At 43.0% G+C, this 16,676-nt stretch overlaps 1 protein-coding gene across 1 annotated transcript in view; it reads left to right on the top strand.

Moving 5' to 3' along the window:
• Window positions 1-296: 296 nt before the first annotated feature.
• Window positions 297-16,676, top strand: part of Atp1b3 (ATPase Na+/K+ transporting subunit beta 3) — a 32,996-nt gene continuing 16,616 nt past the window's right edge. Inside the window, exon 1 of the mRNA XM_055629870.1 lies at window positions 297-614. Coding sequence (XP_055485845.1) covers window positions 506-614 — 109 coding nt within the window. The 5' untranslated portion in view covers window positions 297-505. The remainder of the gene's footprint in view (window positions 615-16,676) is intronic.

The raw sequence follows: 16,676 nt of genomic DNA, 5'->3' as shown, positions 1-16,676 counted from the left end.
GCCACCACCCCTCTCCGCGACCTCCAGACTTCCGCCCGGAGCCCCCCGCCGCGCTGGCTTCCTCGCACCTGGGCAGGGGCCACAGGCGCAAGGAGCCCGGCTGGGGCGGAGCCCGGCTGAGGGCGTGGCCCTGGCGTCATGGGCGTGACTTGAAGATCTGGGCGTGGCGTGTGTGTCGGGGGCGGGGCCACCCGGGCGGCTCTGGGCCTGCGGGCCGCGCCCAGCCGGGCGGAGGCAGCGGCGGCGGTGCGCGCCAGCGGCGCGGGGATTGGCTGCGGCGGCCGGAGACGTCAGGCTCCCGCGGTCCCAGTGGCCGCCCGGCGCGGCGCGGCGCAGTCGGCTCTAGCGGTCTCGTAACGGAGAGTTGTCCGAGGCCGTGCGGTCCTCCGCCCGCCGTCGCCGTCGCCGGGCTGCGCCGCCGCCGCCGTCGCCAGGACGCGCCGCCGAGCCCCTCGTCGCCTCCAGCCCCGAGGCCTCCGTCCCCCTCACCTTCCGCACGCCCACCATGACGAAGACTGAGAAGAAGTCCTTCCACCAGAGCCTGGCCGAATGGAAGCGGTTCGTCTACAACCCTGCCAGCGGAGAGTTCCTGGGGCGCACCTCCAAGAGCTGGGGTGAGCGCGCGGCGGGGCGGGCGGCGCGGAGGACGGCCCCATTCATTGCCGGCGGCCCCGCGGCCGGGCAGGGCGCACGTGCTGCCGGTTCCCGCCGCCGGCGGCGCCGGAAGCGGGACCCGCGGGCCGGGGCCGCGGCCGGGCCTCCTTTGTGGGGCGCGCGCCCTGGAGGCCCGGGCCTCGCCGGCTCGGGGAAGCGGGACCTGCCCCTCGCCTGCCTGGGGAGAGGAAATTTCCACTGCCCCGCTAGCGTGTGACCCGGCGGCGCTGCTGCCACCCGGGCGCCCGGGGAGAGCGAGGGCAGGCGCCGGGTCTGTGTGGGTTGCAGGGACGTGTGACGGGGGTAGCTGATCCCCGGGGCCACATTGTCCGCGAAAATTGCAGTTGAATTCCAACCGGGAAGGGCCGGCCCGGAGAGGAGATGGCAGCGCTTTTCTGCCTTGCAGATTTTGCTTTGGGGAGAGGCAGTCCTGAGCACCCCCCACCCCGCGCCTTCCAAACATCCGAGTGATGGTTGAGGGCTAGCAGCTTTTCTCTGCTCGAACTCAGTTGTTTTAGAAAGCAATAGTGAATCCGTCTTCTGAGGGCCTTTTTCTGTTCAGAGAATGTTAAGTGAAGGTGGACAAGTGTATTCCACTTATTGCCTTTATTCTTAAACAGTTTTACCTTTTGAAATCCTTTTTTTTTTTTTTTTTTAAGAGTGTCTTGTTAGTGTATCTGGACACTTTTTTTTTTTTTTTTAAAGAATTCTGAACAAGAATAGATTTCTAAGCTGAGAATTTTTTTAAGAGAAGCGTGAACACTGTAAAATGAACTATGGCTCAGAAAATAACTTGCTGACTGAAGTGAGCTCCAGGGTTTAAGGCAACTTGATGTTCTGTCACAGGCCGAAAGGGGCCCTGGAATTTTTTTTCCCCCCTTTTTATTCCCAAACTCTACTTAAGAAATGAAGAAAATGAGACCCGGAGGTTGTGATTTTGCCTGTGTAAAATTACATATTCCACAGGGCCAAGAAAAGAGCCCAGTCTCCTTTAATCCCAGTCCAGTGGTTGTATTATCTTACAGATGCCTTGCCTAACTGCCCAGTAATCATGTGCAGTTTTTATTTAAATTGCTGTCTTTTCTTGGGAGCTCACTATGTGATGAAGAAATAAATCTTCCACCCAGAGTTCAATGGAGAAGAGTGATGATAATTGCTTGTTTCCAGAGTGCACTTTTTAACTGAAGAGATTTTTGGGTGGTGGAGAGATTGGTTTTTGTAGGTTACTTTTTTGCCTTTCTCTCTGCCTTTTCATTTCAGCACTTCAGATCTTCACTTGGTTAGGGCTTCTCCTTGCAGGACCTCACTGTCGCCCAGTCTTGGTAGTCCTCTTGTCTCAGTCACTTACGTGAGTGGACATCATGGCCTCTCAGACAGTGCTGTTTTAGTCTTTGTTTTAGGATTTCCTTGGTAATATGCATTTAAATAAATAACTTATACAGAATATCTCAGAATTGTGCAAAGTATGAGTAAGGGTTGTAGTGGAACATAAAGTTGGATTAGCTTTGGAAGAATTAGGCAAGACCTCTTTACAGAATCAGCATTTTAAAAAGATAGTTTATCAGTGGTGCATGCCTGTAATCCCAGCACTCAGGGAGGCAGAGGCAGGTGGATCTCTGAGTCCAAGGCCAGCCTGGTTTACAAAGTTGGTCCAGGACAGCCAAGGCTACACAGCAAAACCAGGTCTTAAAAAAAACAAAACAAACAAAACCAGAGTCAGTAATTATTACCCTTCTGCTCAAGTAGTAAATTTCAAGTTTATTGTAGTAACCATAAGCCTGTGCAGAATGGCATGGCCAGCACAAGGTCATGTGGGCGAGAGGAGGGTTAACTCCATTCTCAGCCTTCAAGGCTGTCTCTAGACATGCTGGCTCTTGTGGAGAAGGACATCTACACTCAGACTCAACATCGGTTTGGACATCTATGTGTGTGTGGGGCTCCCTGCTTTTTACTTAAAGCCAGTAAGGCCCTGTATGAGCCAGCTGCCTGATGCCCTGTTAACATTTTGGTGTGTCTTTCTGCAATTTGTATGATGTTAATTCTCTTCCTTTTTTTTTAACATAGAAGAGATCATAACCATATAATCTTTTAAGTGTGTATAAACCCATCCCATGTTAATAAAGCTCTATATCCCCAGTTTTATTAATATTTTTACTCGACCAGTGTCCCATTGTATAAATATCCTGTTGTCCCCTTTGTTAGTATATGTACTGGTCCTTTATCCCCTTCTCCCTTGTATGCACATTTTTCTAAATTTATCTCCTTGGGATCTATTTGTTTTGGTAGGATTTCTAGACTGTTCATATAAAGCTTTTTTAGAGTTTGAAAGCATGTTGTAATGGTGCCTTCCTGGAAATTTGTCAGTATATTCCCACCAGCAAGGGTGTAATGGTGTTTCACCTTCAGCTTCACTGAAGCTATTCTTAACTTTGTGATTGCTTTTATATTTTCTGGTAATAGCCCTCCTTCTCCCCTGGAAAAAAAACTATGTGGGCAAATATTTATTTCTAGTTGTGTCCCCACTCCTCCATCATAAATTTAATGTAGGTGGTAATTAAAAGTTACACCATTTTTTTTTTTTTAACTTCGAAGGTTACTTAGTCTGTTTTGTATAAAGGTCTCCCGAGATTTTATAAAGATGTCCACATTTTCTGGTTTTATGATTCTGAGGTCTGCAGTATGTTCCATCTTGATCTGAGGTTTTTTCCCTTTAAGTACACTAGATACTTTAAAAATCTTATATTTAAAAAGTAATTTTGCTGTAAACATTTTAGAAAGTGAAAATTCTCCTTGTTGCATCACATTACCATATTGAAAACAGCTGTCTGAAGCTCTTGAGCAGCTTCTGCTCAGTATATTTATTTGGTAATATTGCACACTGGGTTACAGTACTGTCAGAATGCCCACATGAACCTCACTTGGTTTCCCTAACAGCCCTGTAAAGCAGAGGCGGTTTGGGATTGAAGTATACCTAGAGTTATTTTCTCAAGCTGAACAGTAAGCACATACCAGAAATAAGTATTTGCCATTTCTGACAAAACAGAACAAAAATTTAAAGTGCCTAATGGATGGCTTTGCAAACATTAAAAAAGTCCGTGTGTTAAATACAATTAGAGCCAATGTAGTAAGGTTTGGATATCTTAAGGGGTATTAAGGTAGGCAGTGTGCCATGTATTGCTGTTAAATTTTGTTTGGTGGTTTTGCCTCCATCTGGCTTCAAACCACCTCCACTTATGAGTGCTAAGATTATAGGCATTTGCTGACACATCTGGCTTACAATTAACACTTAAATGATGGAATATAATAGCAAAAATGTATCTAAGAGGAAGAGTATTGTTCCTTATTTTGTATTTTGTGTCTATAAATATACTATATAAAAAATAAAATTTACATCAGGTAGCAAATAACTGTGATAAAAGAAATGTTTCCAGCAGGAATTATACATAAAACATGGGTGAGAAAATTCACTGGGTGAATTTGATAGAATTCACCAGTGAGAGGATAGAATCCTAGGTGAATTTTGTTTTTGTTATCTATGCCACAGCATGGTATCATTAAAGATAAACACTTTGGTTCTTTGGAGGTCATTATTTTAACTAGGTTGTCTACTGATAAACATTGTAGGTCAATATTGACTTACAACTCAAGGTTCTGATTTCTAAGCATAGTCAAATACATTCTAGCCCATAACTAATAGCTGACTGTATCTTGGTGTGTCTTTTCTTCATTGTAGTCCCATGAAGTGCCATTTTGGCAGTCACTTGCTTCCACTCAGGGTCATGCCGTAGCAAATGCTCTGCTCAGGAGAAGTGATTCCATCTCATGTTAGGTGCAGAGGACAAGGCAAGTGTTTATCATTCCACTGTTAGGTAGCTTGTAAGGTGTTGCTCTTCACCCAGTAAGTAGGACATTTGTGAAACTCTGCAAGTATGGGCACTTTTGAAAAAGTACAAGACCTGTGGTGTTTGCTGGTGACTTAGTGAATGTAGGACAGCTGGGGAGGGGCAGCCCCAGAGCACAGCTGGTTACCCAGCAGGACTACGACAGCACTCCTAAACTGTGCAGGCAGTAGCAGACATGTGGATGGGAGGGAAGGAGGTCATAGGAACCATTGTAACAGTTGGTCATATGTGTTTTAAGTTTGTTAAAGAACCTCTCTCCCAAAATGGTTCGTTTGATTTCCCCCTGCCTCCCCAAAGATTGATTTCTGAAATTTTTATCAGAATTAAACTTGTACTAAAGGGTGGCATAAATTTATTTATTTACTTATTTAATCTTATTTTAAAGCTTGTTTATATGTCAACTTGGTGACCCACACCTGTAATTCCATCACTTGGGGATGGAATTGTAGAAGCAGGAGGATTACTACAAGTTCAGGCCAGCCTAGTTTGCATACGGAATTCAAGGACAACCAGGGTGCCATAGTGAGACCCTGCCTCAGAAAAACAAAGCAAAGGCCTGCCTACAGTAACATTTTTGCTGTGTTTTATCATTATAGATGAAGGACTAGTTATTTAAACGCTGATTATAGAATAGAAAAAAATTTACTGTTTTTTTAAACGTTTACTATTTTTTAAAAAATTAGATTATGTGTATTTTGCCTGCATGCATGTCTGTGTACCCTGTGTGTGCTTGGTACCCTATATGTAAATTAAAATCTAAAACCTGTAATATCTAAAATAAAGATAACTGATTTTATCATTCTATGATTAAGGAGAATGACTTAATTTGTGTTTTCAAAGCTTAAAATATATTAAATATTCATGTCTATCATCATTAATTTTTCTTATTTTTTAAATTATGTTTTAGTATGCACACGTGCATGTTTCAACAGTGCGTATATACTGGACACAAGACAACTTGTTATAGTCAGTTCTCTTCTACCATTGTGAGTTTCAGGGATCAAACTCAGGTCATCAGGCTTGGTAGCAGGTGCTCTTGCTCACGAAGTCCTCTTGCTCTTTAAAAACAGTTTTACTGTGAAGACTTGAGCTCGTGGCAGTCCTGCTGCCTTGACTTCCAGAGTGCTAGGCTTGCAGGTATGAATGAATGTGTCCAGCTTTTTCTCTTAACCATTTATGTAGTTGATTTCTTACGGTCATCTTCTGGCTCGTTTCTCCCCTATCACCTCTTTAATGTTCCCAGTAGTTCTCTCCATCCAACCCCTTTACCATATCCTGGGATGGCTACCTAGATGCCAGCTTTGGTAGTCTAGTCTCCAGGGGGAACTAAGCACTTTCCAGACAAGTTAACCTCCCAGACCAGGTTAAATATTCTTGTGTATCTGCTGACCCCTCTAGTTGCCTTGTGTGGGTCATCACCCACATGCTAGAGCTGAGGACCAGTGGCTTTGTACTTGATAAACAAGCACTCTACCAACACTCCATAACACCCCATAACTTCTTCACTGGCTTTTGGCCCCGTGTATGCTGCTAATTAACTAGACTGTTTGCTGGCTCCCCAGCCTACCTCCTTCCAGTGCTGAGTATCCAGTGTGCGAAGCCCAGGGCTTTGAACACTCTTCTTCAAAACTGCACTCCTAGCCCTGCTGTAAACTAGCTCATTTATTTGTTTTTGTGTTTGTTACCTGAATGGGTATGCATGCTTGTGGACATGCTCGATGTGTGTACTACCATGGGCGTGATGAAGGTCAGAGGACAACTGTCTTTCCACCATGAGGGTCCTGGGGGTGGAACTCAGTTTGTCAATCTTTGCCTCTGAGATATCTTGTTGGCTCCTTGTAAAGATTTATTTGAGAGAGGGAGAGAGGGGGCGGGAGAAGGAGGAGATTGTCCTTATGGGTGCAGAGGCTAAAAGTTGGATCCCTGGAGCTGGATTACAGATGGTTGTGAACCTAATATTCTCAATGTTGAATGTTTTGATATCCCACAGTAAAATTATACTACCATTGTTTGGGCATTTTTTTCTCTTATTTCTACAATACTGGTGGGTTTTCATAGAACGTCAGTGTTAAAAACAAAAACCTTAGAGCTGAGGGTACAGCTTAGTGGCTGAGCCCTAAGTTGGGCTATCACTGTGGTGAGAGGAGGCTCACTGTGGTGAGAGGGAGATTGTTTCACTTACCTCTTTGTTTTTGAGGCAAGGTCTCATATAGCTCAAGCTATTCTCAAACCTTTATCTGCCTTTACTTCCCAAATGCCAGGACTATAGGCATAAATCACCACTTACTCTTGAAAAGAAGAGTTGGGCTATGTATCTGATAAAAGGAATAGAAACAGGGTTATTATCAAGGTCTCCTGCTTTGTCCTTAGCTTCTGCTGACTTTCATAAGTCTCCTCTACTCCAGGTTATCGATCTGAAATTTAATGGGGCTTTGTTTAATAGGGGGCACCTTCTCTAGCTTAAGAGCCTTCTTTGTACTTAAGTTTTTAAAGTTAGTCATCAGTGGAGCTGATGTATCACTCACCTGTCCTCAATTTTGAGGAGTTATGCAAACTGTGTACCCCCAATTTATAGTTTTTCAAGTAATTCTAGTTCAAGTAGAAGTTTTCCAACTTCTATCTGCTACTTTACTGGGGGATTATGGCCTAGTGGTAGAATGCTTGCCTAGTAATTTTACTAGTATCCCTAGGTTAATGTTCAGTGCTTAGGGGGATGAGAAAAATAACCAAAAATGAGCAACAAACCCAATTGTGGTGCATGTTCAGAAAGCTCCAAGCTGTTAACTGCAATCACTGTGATCTAAATCAGCGTGGCCTTACTGCTACCAGATTGTTTTCAAGCTTCGACTTCATTTGTCCTCCCAGCACAGGAAGTTCTAGCTACCATGCTAGTCCTTCTTTTTTAGAGGTAAGTGCTCAGCCCTATATCCTGCCATTCCTCTCTTACTCCCTTCCCATCACATGCCCCATGTAGTAGCCAACTTGATGTGTATGGTGCCCCTGGTCTGGGGTGGCCGGCCAGCTTACTATTTTCCCTATGCTATTCATTCTCTGCATATTAGATAGCCCCGTTTGTGACGCTTCTTTTGCATGTCAGATCTGCACAAGCCTGTGTGCTCTGATAAATGAAAATAATACCGCTTACTTCTTTTAGTATCTGGACCTGGTGTGTGTTCCATAATGCAGGTTTTACACCTGTATTTATATCCCTACAGCCTCTAGTGTGTAGTCAGCACTTAGTTTTGTTTTGGTTCTTTTGTTTGTTTGTTTTTTTGTTTTGTTTTTTGGATGAACAGAGTTTCAGCTTGTGATTCATTTAGTCCTTGAAGTAAATTGAAAGTATTGAGTTCCGTACTTTAGCTGTGTGCTGAAAGCCTGTACTAAGAGGTGTAATTCAGTCAGCCATATTACTATGTGCTCAAGTAAGCTCCACACTGCGCTGATTGTGAACTTTACAGCATCATAATAAAGGTGAACTTGGGCACACATATGCTATTTAATGTCTCTGAGAAAGTTCGCTGAGATGATGATCAGACTGGGACAGAATACAGACCTGAATTTTCCAGTTCCACATCTGTATCTAAGCTTAGATTTTTGTTTTTTTTTTACTCTCTTGGCCTTAGTTTCTCCTACAAGTATATGTAATTTTAGATATCACTATATGAAGCCTGTCTAAATGCTTTCGGCTAGAAAAGAGCAAACCTTGAAGGACCAGATGAGTATTTTAGGCTTAGTGGCTACGCGATGCCTGTTGTAATTTAACTGCTGCTCCATGTGGATGACAGTTTGTGTAGGCCAGTCTGCCTCTCAGTATTTGATTTCAAAAAGGAGTTGCAGCTGTTGGCTACAGTCATTAAAGTCAATAGTCATTGTAGACTGACTCAGGAAATACTGAGTGGACCTGGCTCAGTAGTGTAATCCTAGGAATTGGGAGATGGAAGCAGGAGAATCAGAAGTTCAAGACCATCCTTTGCAGCAGAGCAGAGTTTGAGGCCAGCCTGGGCTGCATGAGACTATCTCAACTCTGTCCGCAGAAGAAGGCAAAGAAAGAAAGAAGAAATCTTGAATGGCATGCAGACTCTTTGTTTTCTACTCTCACGTAACAGAAATGACAAAATTGTTTGCAGTTCTACAGTTGTCCATAATCAGTAGATCCATTGCTCACATCAGCTTCTCTGGGCAACTGTGTTAGTGCTTTTAAACATGTGATACTTGATGTATCTATTTTGGGTAGAAGTCTGGCAGTTTCTTATAACAGCAGTTCTCCTGTGTGTTTATCCAAGAGAAATGAAAACATGTCCACAAAAACACTTGTACAAGAATGTGCATAGTAGTTCTACTCATAATAGCTTTAAACTGAAAACAGCCCAGGTGTCCATCAGTAGGAGAATAGACAAACAAACTGGTCTGTCTGTACAGTGGAATACAACTCTGCTGTAAGAAGAAATGTGTTAAGGGTATAGAAAACATGGATGCTAACTGCGTGTGGTGGCACATGCCTTTGATCCCAGGAGTTGGCAGTTTGAGGCTAGCCTGGTATACCTAGGGACTTCCAGGCCAGCCAGAGCCACACCATGAGACCTTGTATAAAAAAGCAAAAACATGAATGCCTTTTATCTCAGCAGGCAGGAGGCGGAGGCAGGCAGATCTCTGAGTTCCAGGCTTGTGTGGTCTACAGAGCAAGTTCCAGGACAGCCAGGGCTATGCAGAGAAACCCTGTCCAGAAACCAAAAGCAAACCAAAGGAAAACTCACTATTTGATTGGGAAAGAAAGCTTCACTGAAGAAAGTGCATACTAGATGATTTCATTTGTGTGTTGTAAAAGTGTCCAGAGTGGTGGCTGCATCTAGAGCAGTGGGCATAGAGATCACTGGGAAGGTATGTCTTCAGTAGGAGTGGGGATCATATAAACATGTTTTGTCAAATATAATGGTCTTTTGGAGGCTTATGTATTTTCTTGAATGTAAACTTCCCCCTCAGCTTTAGCTAGTAGGGTGCTGAATTGTTTGGTGATGAAGGACATTGACACCTGCTATTTGAACTGCATTCAGAAACCATTTACAGGAAGGTAAAAGTTATTGTAGACTGCCTGGGTTTCTGGATGTTTACTGTTAAATTTCATTCATCTTGTCTGTGCATTTGTTAAAAAATGCTGATTGAAATGCAATCACCAGTATGTTTTCTAAAGAAATTTTTTTTGTTTGTTTTAATCTGCCCTTTATTTTCTATTTTTATATGAAGAGGTAGTTTGGGTTTGTTGTTTTGTTTCTTTCTTTCTTTGTGGTTTTTTTTTTTTTTTTTTCTTCTTCGAGACAGGGTTTGTCTGTGTGGCCTTGGATGTCTTGGGCTAACTTTGTAGACCAGGCTGGCCTCGAACTCACAGCAGTCCACCTGCCTCTGCCTCCCTGAGTGCTGGGATTACAGTCAGGTACCACCATGCCCAGCTTCTTTTTTTTTTTTTTTTTTCCTATTTACTATGTCTTACCTATGTTTCAATGTCAGTATATGTAAATTTGTTTAATTCCTTTGAATAATTCCATGAAATTCTGTAGTGTAGAGATTTGTAGATTTGTGTTTTCTAAATTTTTTTAATATTTGTGTTCTGCATGTGAAGGTTAGAGGTTTTTTGTTTTTGTTTTTAAGCAAGCGTTTTACCCACTGAGCCATCTTACAAGCCCCATCTTGTTTCTTGTGAGCCAGTCTGTGACTGGCCTGGAGTTCAACAAGTAGATATAGCCAGCCAGTGAGCCCCAGGGTTTTGCCTGGCTCTATACCCACAGAGCTGGGATTTCAGACCCCATGGCTCTTGCAGCAGCTCTTATGAGTGGTGAGCGTGAGAGTGTATTCTCCTGTGAGCGCATTTAGAAGCTAGAGCAGAATGTTGGGTGTCTTCTTTTGTTATCTGCCCCTTCCTTAAGGCCTGAGATGAAGTCTGTGAAGAACTAGAAGCTCATGTTTTGGCTAGGTTGGCTGGCTGGTCGACTGGCCAATGAACTCTGGGTGTCTGCCTGTCTGCTTCCATTGCTGAGGTTACAGGCACCCTGCTTTTTACATGCATGCTGGAGGTTTGAGCTGCCTCACAACTGTTTGTTGCTATTATTTTTGTACATATTTTTTTTTAGCTATTTGTGCTTTTCTTTATTCTATTTAAATATTTGAATCTATTTTTTAGTTTAGTTTGTGTGTGTTCATTATTGAAAATTAAACTTAAGGATTTGTGCATTCTAGCTACTATTAGAAGTACTACTCTTATAGTACTACTAACGTATATCCCCACTGTTGGTTTGAAAGAGTCGCACTGGCTGGCCTGGAACTGGCTATGCAGACCAGGCTGGGCCCCAAACTCAGTTTGTTGGTCTCTGCCCACCAAGTGATAAGATGGGCTCGCCATCATGCTCACCTGTATGCATTTATATACATCATGTATGCACCTGGTGCCCAAACAGGCCAGAAGCTGGCACTGGAGCTACCATGTGGGTGCCAGTGCTCATATCTGCTGCTCTTTTTTTCTTGCTTCTCTTTCAGGTGTTTTTGAAACAAGATTTTATGTGTATCTCAGGCTTTATTCCTGTGTTTCTACCTTAAATATTAACTAATGATTTGTATTTTACTTTTTACCCTAAGCATGGTCTTGTAGCCCAGGCTGTCTGGAGCTGAAATTTCATCATCCTCCTGCCTTCACCTGCTGCATTACAGGCCCCTGCCACCTCACCTCGTTTTGTGCTGTGCTAGGAATTGAGCCCTGGGCATGCTATTCAGGCACTCCACCAATTAAGCTATAACGTTCCCAATCCAGTTTACTCTTCAACTAACTAAAAAACTAAGCATTTGTTCCTCTTACTTTTTTAGTCAGTACATTAAAAAAATTTTTTTTTAATCATTTTTAATGTGTGTGGGGTAGGAATAAGCATGAGGGCAGTTGCCAGCACAGGTCACAGGTGTCAAGTACTCCTGGAGTTGAGTGGCAAGTGGTTGTGACTTAACTGTTGTGAGTGCTGGCAGTTCAAACTGGGTCATCTGGAAAGTAGTACATGCTGAACTGGCTCTAAGGAAGACATTTAAACTACAGCTTTCACTTTGGTTTGTGATTTGACTACATTGTTTTGATTTTCTGTTATGTCAGTATTTTACAGTGTTTGTCTCGTTTTTATTACATGTATTTACTCTGTGGGAAGGTGCTTATGTACCAGGATGCCTGTGGAGGTGAGAGGCGTCAATTCTCTTAACTCCACCATACAGGTTTTGGGGAGTGGTCAGACTTGGTGGTGGGTGCCTTTTCCCTGCTGGCCTAACCCTACCAGTCCTTTTTGTGTTGCTTAATGATAGTGGTATTGAACCCAGGGCACACTAAGCAAATGCTTTGCCATTGAGCTATGTCTACAGGCCAGTTTTTCAAAAAAGTGTACTTTAGCTCAATGGCTTTTTATTTTTATTTTTTTAGTTTTTTGGTTTTTCAAGACAGGGCTGTGTAGACTTAGCTGTCCTGGAACTCACTTTGTAGACAAGGCTGTCCTCAAACTCACAGAGATCCACCTGCCTCTGCCTCCCTGAACACTGGGACTGAAGGTGTGCCACCACCACACCCAGCTTGTAATGTTTATTTCAAGAGACCATTTTCTAAACTTTTATTGATAATGTTTGATTCAGTACAGATTAAAGGTTTTCTTGTGTTTGTTTTTTGTTTGTTTGTTTCCAGACAGGGTTTCTCTGTATAACAGCCCCTGGCTGTCCTGGACTCACTTTGAAGACCAGGCTGTCCTCAAACTCACAGAGATCCTTCAGCCTCTGCCTTCCTAGTGTTGGATTTAAAGGCAAGTGCTGGGTTATGTATATATTCATATAAATACACAAAGCAAGAAGGACCCACAAAGTCATGGAGGTTCCTAGCTAGCCGTATTGCTTTGTCTCTTCTCTTGAGTTGGGGTTTCATGTAATCCAGCATGCACAAGACCTTAATGTCTTTCCCTAGCACTACAAATCAGTAAATCAAAATGCTAAACAGGACTAAAGGTATAGCTCAGGTACAGTGCTTGCTAGCGCAATAGGGCCATTGGTTTGATCCCTAACAGTGGGGACAGAGAGCTTACTAAGTATAGAGGTACATATGACCCAGCAGTTCGACTATATATATATATATATATATAGAGAGAGAGAGAGAGAGATCTGAGAGAAATGAATCAGTGATACCCAGCACAATATGAGGGAATATTCTAGCATAGCTTGAACATAGCTTGTAATGGTAGGTCAAAGGTCAGTGAGGGGTATTTCAGTAGAATGGAATAATAGCCACAAAAAAGGGCAAAGTGTACATGTTTAGATTTAGGTGAACCTGAAAGAAGTTAGTTCTGTTTATGTGACATTTTCAGAAAATAGGTAAATTTATACAAAAAAATGTATACAGTAGATTAGTGATTGCAGGGGCCTGGTGGAATAGAGGATAAAGAAAGATGAGTGTGGAGGGGCAGGATATAGATGTTGTTGAAAATATTCTAAAATGAATTATGGTAGAGATTGCATAAATCTGGACATCCTGGAAACAGTTAAACTACAGAGTATATCTGAATGTAAGTGGTGAACCATATCCAGTAACATATTTGTTTTATTTTTAGTTTTTTAAACTTTAAAAAAGTTTTTATTGTTGTTTAAAGTCTAATAGCTTGCACAAAACCTCACAAGACCATTGGTCAGCATTCCAGCAGGGTGTACTACAATGAAATGGGGCACATGGGGGAGGAAGTGGGTAGGACACAATGCATACAGGTATGAAACTCAGAATAAAAGATGAATAAAAGAATACCTGCCTCTGCCTTAAAAAACATAAAACTATAAGCAATGATTTTTGGTTTGGTTTGGTTTTTTGACACAGGTTTTCTCTGTACAGGCTTGGCTGTCCTGGACTCGCTTTGTAGACCAGGCTGGCTCACAGATCCGCCTGCCTCTGCCCCTGTCCCCTATCCCCTCCCTCCTCGAATGTTAGGATTACAGGCGTGAACCACCACACCTGGCCAGAATGATTATTTACCAAGTAAAAGTTTCTGGTCACAGAATCATGGGAAGAGAGGCTGTCTTTCGTGTCCTATGGTAACTAGAACATTTACAAAGTGGTGAATCAAATTACAAGGCTCAAAATGTGCATAGGGTGTGTGCCCAAGGCTGCTTTTGTTTTGGTTTTGTCTTTTTGAGCTTCCACTGCCATACTAGGCAGTCTTCTAGTTGCTGGCACCGCAGGCAGTGCATATACAGGTTTGATGAGGTGGGTGGTGTATGTTGAAGAACTTGCTTTTATCCCAGTTTTCTGACTTGAGCCTTAAAACCCTGGTATTTTCTAGGAGATAATTTTTGTTATGCTGATGAAGGAATTAAGTTAGGTCCCTGGCTTCAGAATGAAGGCTTGGTTCCTTGAAAGACCACCCAAGTCCTGATAGCTTAGGGACTTCTAGGGGAAGGAAGGAGTAGTAAACAGTCCCACAGTTTAGGATTCACTCAAGCCTCACTAAAAGAGGAGACCCCAGTACAAACTAGTGGTCCCCAAAGTATGGACCAGATGTGCTGGATAGAAACACTGCATCTCTCGTGGACCATGGCCTGTGTGTTTCCTTTATGACTCAGAATTCCAAGTACAGCTGTCCTCAGTTCTGAGGGGTTTTCTAAGTGAGGGATGGAAGCTGAGGGCTGAGGAGCAAAGTACTTGTAAGACAGCAGGAGGCATTCCGGTGGAGGACCTGATGTCTGTATCCTCTTGGTGGCAGGACTAAATTTACACTTAGAGCTGAGCCAGAGTGGCAGGACGGAACCGGTTTCTCTGTTTCTTTGGTGATACAGGGTAATAAATATTGGCCAGATTTCTTGCTTCTTAGTTGTATAGATAACACATGAACTAGACCTCAAGTAAGCAACTTTTTGGGGGGACTAGATGCAGTTGATTAGGTTAAACTTGAAGCCTGTTTGCTCTGAAGTCTCATTGCAGTTCCATTTCAAAAATGTTTCTAGTTGTTGGCCTTTTTCCTCTCTCAGGAGTTTTGTTTTTATCTTATCAACTATCAACAGCTAAAAGCATCCCCTAAGTTTGAACCTGAGACCCACATGCTGGATAAGAGGACAGACTTCTAGAAGTTATTCTGCCTGTCACAGATGTGTTTTGATACATGCACACAACAGTAAAAAAGAATGTAAAAACAAGTCCCTTGCCTTTCTGATTTTTCCTTTCTGTAAAATAAACACTGCTATTAACTTCTTTATGCTGGATGTAAGGGTAGGAGCAGAGGTCAAGACACTAGTACAAGATCATAGTATCCTGTCAAGCTAGGATTAGAGCCAGGTTAGTCTCTAGTGAGACCCATGTTTACAGCCACCACCACCCTGCCCCACCCCTCGCATTTTCCCCCCTGGGCTCACTGGCTCTCTCCAGCTAGACCTCTGTCCTAGCTCTCTCTTCATCAGGAACAAGGGAAGGGCAGTTTGAAAATTGGGCTTCTCAAGAAGATAAATGAAAGATTAGCCTGGTGGTTAAGTACTGGAGGGCCTAGACTCCATTGCCCGTATGACAGGAGAAAAAGGAAAATCAAGAGAGAGTCAGTGGCCATTGAGGAGGGCCAGATTTCTAGTTGTACATACATGCTGACGTACATAGACCCCAGAGTAGAATCAGCAGGCATTAGAGGGTAGCTTTGGGGGGCTACTGTATAGTCAGAGTGACTTTTACAAAGAATGCTGTTCAGTAATAAACTTTACCCTTTCTTTCCTCCTTTCTGGCAGGGTCCTGCTATGTAACCTTGGTTGTCCTAGAACTCACTCTGTAGCCTGGCCTCCCTTCTGTGCCTAGCCTCCTGCTCTAGCCTCCTTGCGCTGAGGTGATAGGTGTGAGTCACCGTGCCTGGCTGTGACAGTTCTCCACAAGCTTGCCTGGTGCCCTTCAAGGGCAGAAGAGGGCATGGTATTTCCTACAATCTGAGTTAGGGATGTCTGTGAACCACCAATGTAGGTATTGTGACTTGAACATGGATCTTTTACAGGAGCAACAAGTCTTAACTGCTGAGCCCTGTTTCTTCTGGAGTCCCGTTTCTTCAGTGTTTAAGTTCATGTTTCTTTTGGTTGTTGAGTATTGTTAGTGATGGTGTGATTTGTGTTCTTGAGGGAGTATTTTGCTGTGTGTATGTAGTGTTCACATGCAGCTGTGGTTTCACAGGTGTGAACCGCTGTATTCAACAGTGTTAGTTTCTTCCATTGGATCATGGCTTAAAATCTCTTGAAGGATTTTAACCCAGTGAGTGTTTGTCAGTAATGTGATATAATAGTTGTTTATTGTTTGCTGCTGTGTTAAGTAGACCAAGCAGAGAGCACTCTGCAAAGGCTCCACAAGGTGCCCATTAACTGATTTAGATGTTCTAGGTAGACCTCCCTCATTGAACTCAGCCCTGTAGACTTTGCTGAACCACCACTACAAAGCTGTCCTGAAGCAGGAAGAGCAAGTTACAACTTAAGTTTTTATTTTTCTGCCGTTTTTTGTTTTTTTTTTTTCCAGAGAAGAGGAGTCTTAGATGGTATTTATAAGAGGTTAGCTTTAATTTTTAAGTGCTAGGTTTGGGTGTTGGCTAATTAGCACTAAAAATAACTCATTGAGTAGAACAAAGTAGGGTGTGGAATGTTTTAAGTCAGTCTTTGTCCTAGGTTGGTTCTGACTGGTGTAGCCAAGGATGACCTTGAATTATAAGCATGGGCCACCATATCCAAAGTATATGGTGCTGGGGGTGGAGCCCAGGGCTTCGTACATGTTAGCCAAGCACTCTGCGGGCTGCTTCATCCCCAGCCCTAATTTATATATGTATTTTAGTAACCCAACTCTTTATGTGAAGTTTTGACACTTATTTTTTATTGTGTAATGATTCTTTAGAAAGTAGATTTGGATTGTTTGTTCATATTTGTAAGTTTCATGTATACTGTTTTTTTCTGTAGATTTGAAAATGTAAGAACGTTTTGAGATGATTTTTAAGCACTTTTCTTCCTATGCCTTCAGTTTCATACATGTTTGCTAACAAGCTTCTCTGGCAGCAGCCTTCCTTAGGCTATGTATTTACTGATTCTGTCAGCTCTGCAGGTGGTTTTATCATTTCCTGTGAGGAC

This window comes from Psammomys obesus, unplaced genomic scaffold (genome assembly GCF_907164565.1).
Source record: "Psammomys obesus unplaced genomic scaffold, mPsaObe1.curated_primary_1811, whole genome shotgun sequence".
Lineage (NCBI taxonomy): Eukaryota > Metazoa > Chordata > Mammalia > Rodentia > Muridae > Psammomys > Psammomys obesus.
Note: the sequence above shows the minus strand (reverse complement) of the source record. Positions and strands in the feature narration are given on the sequence as shown.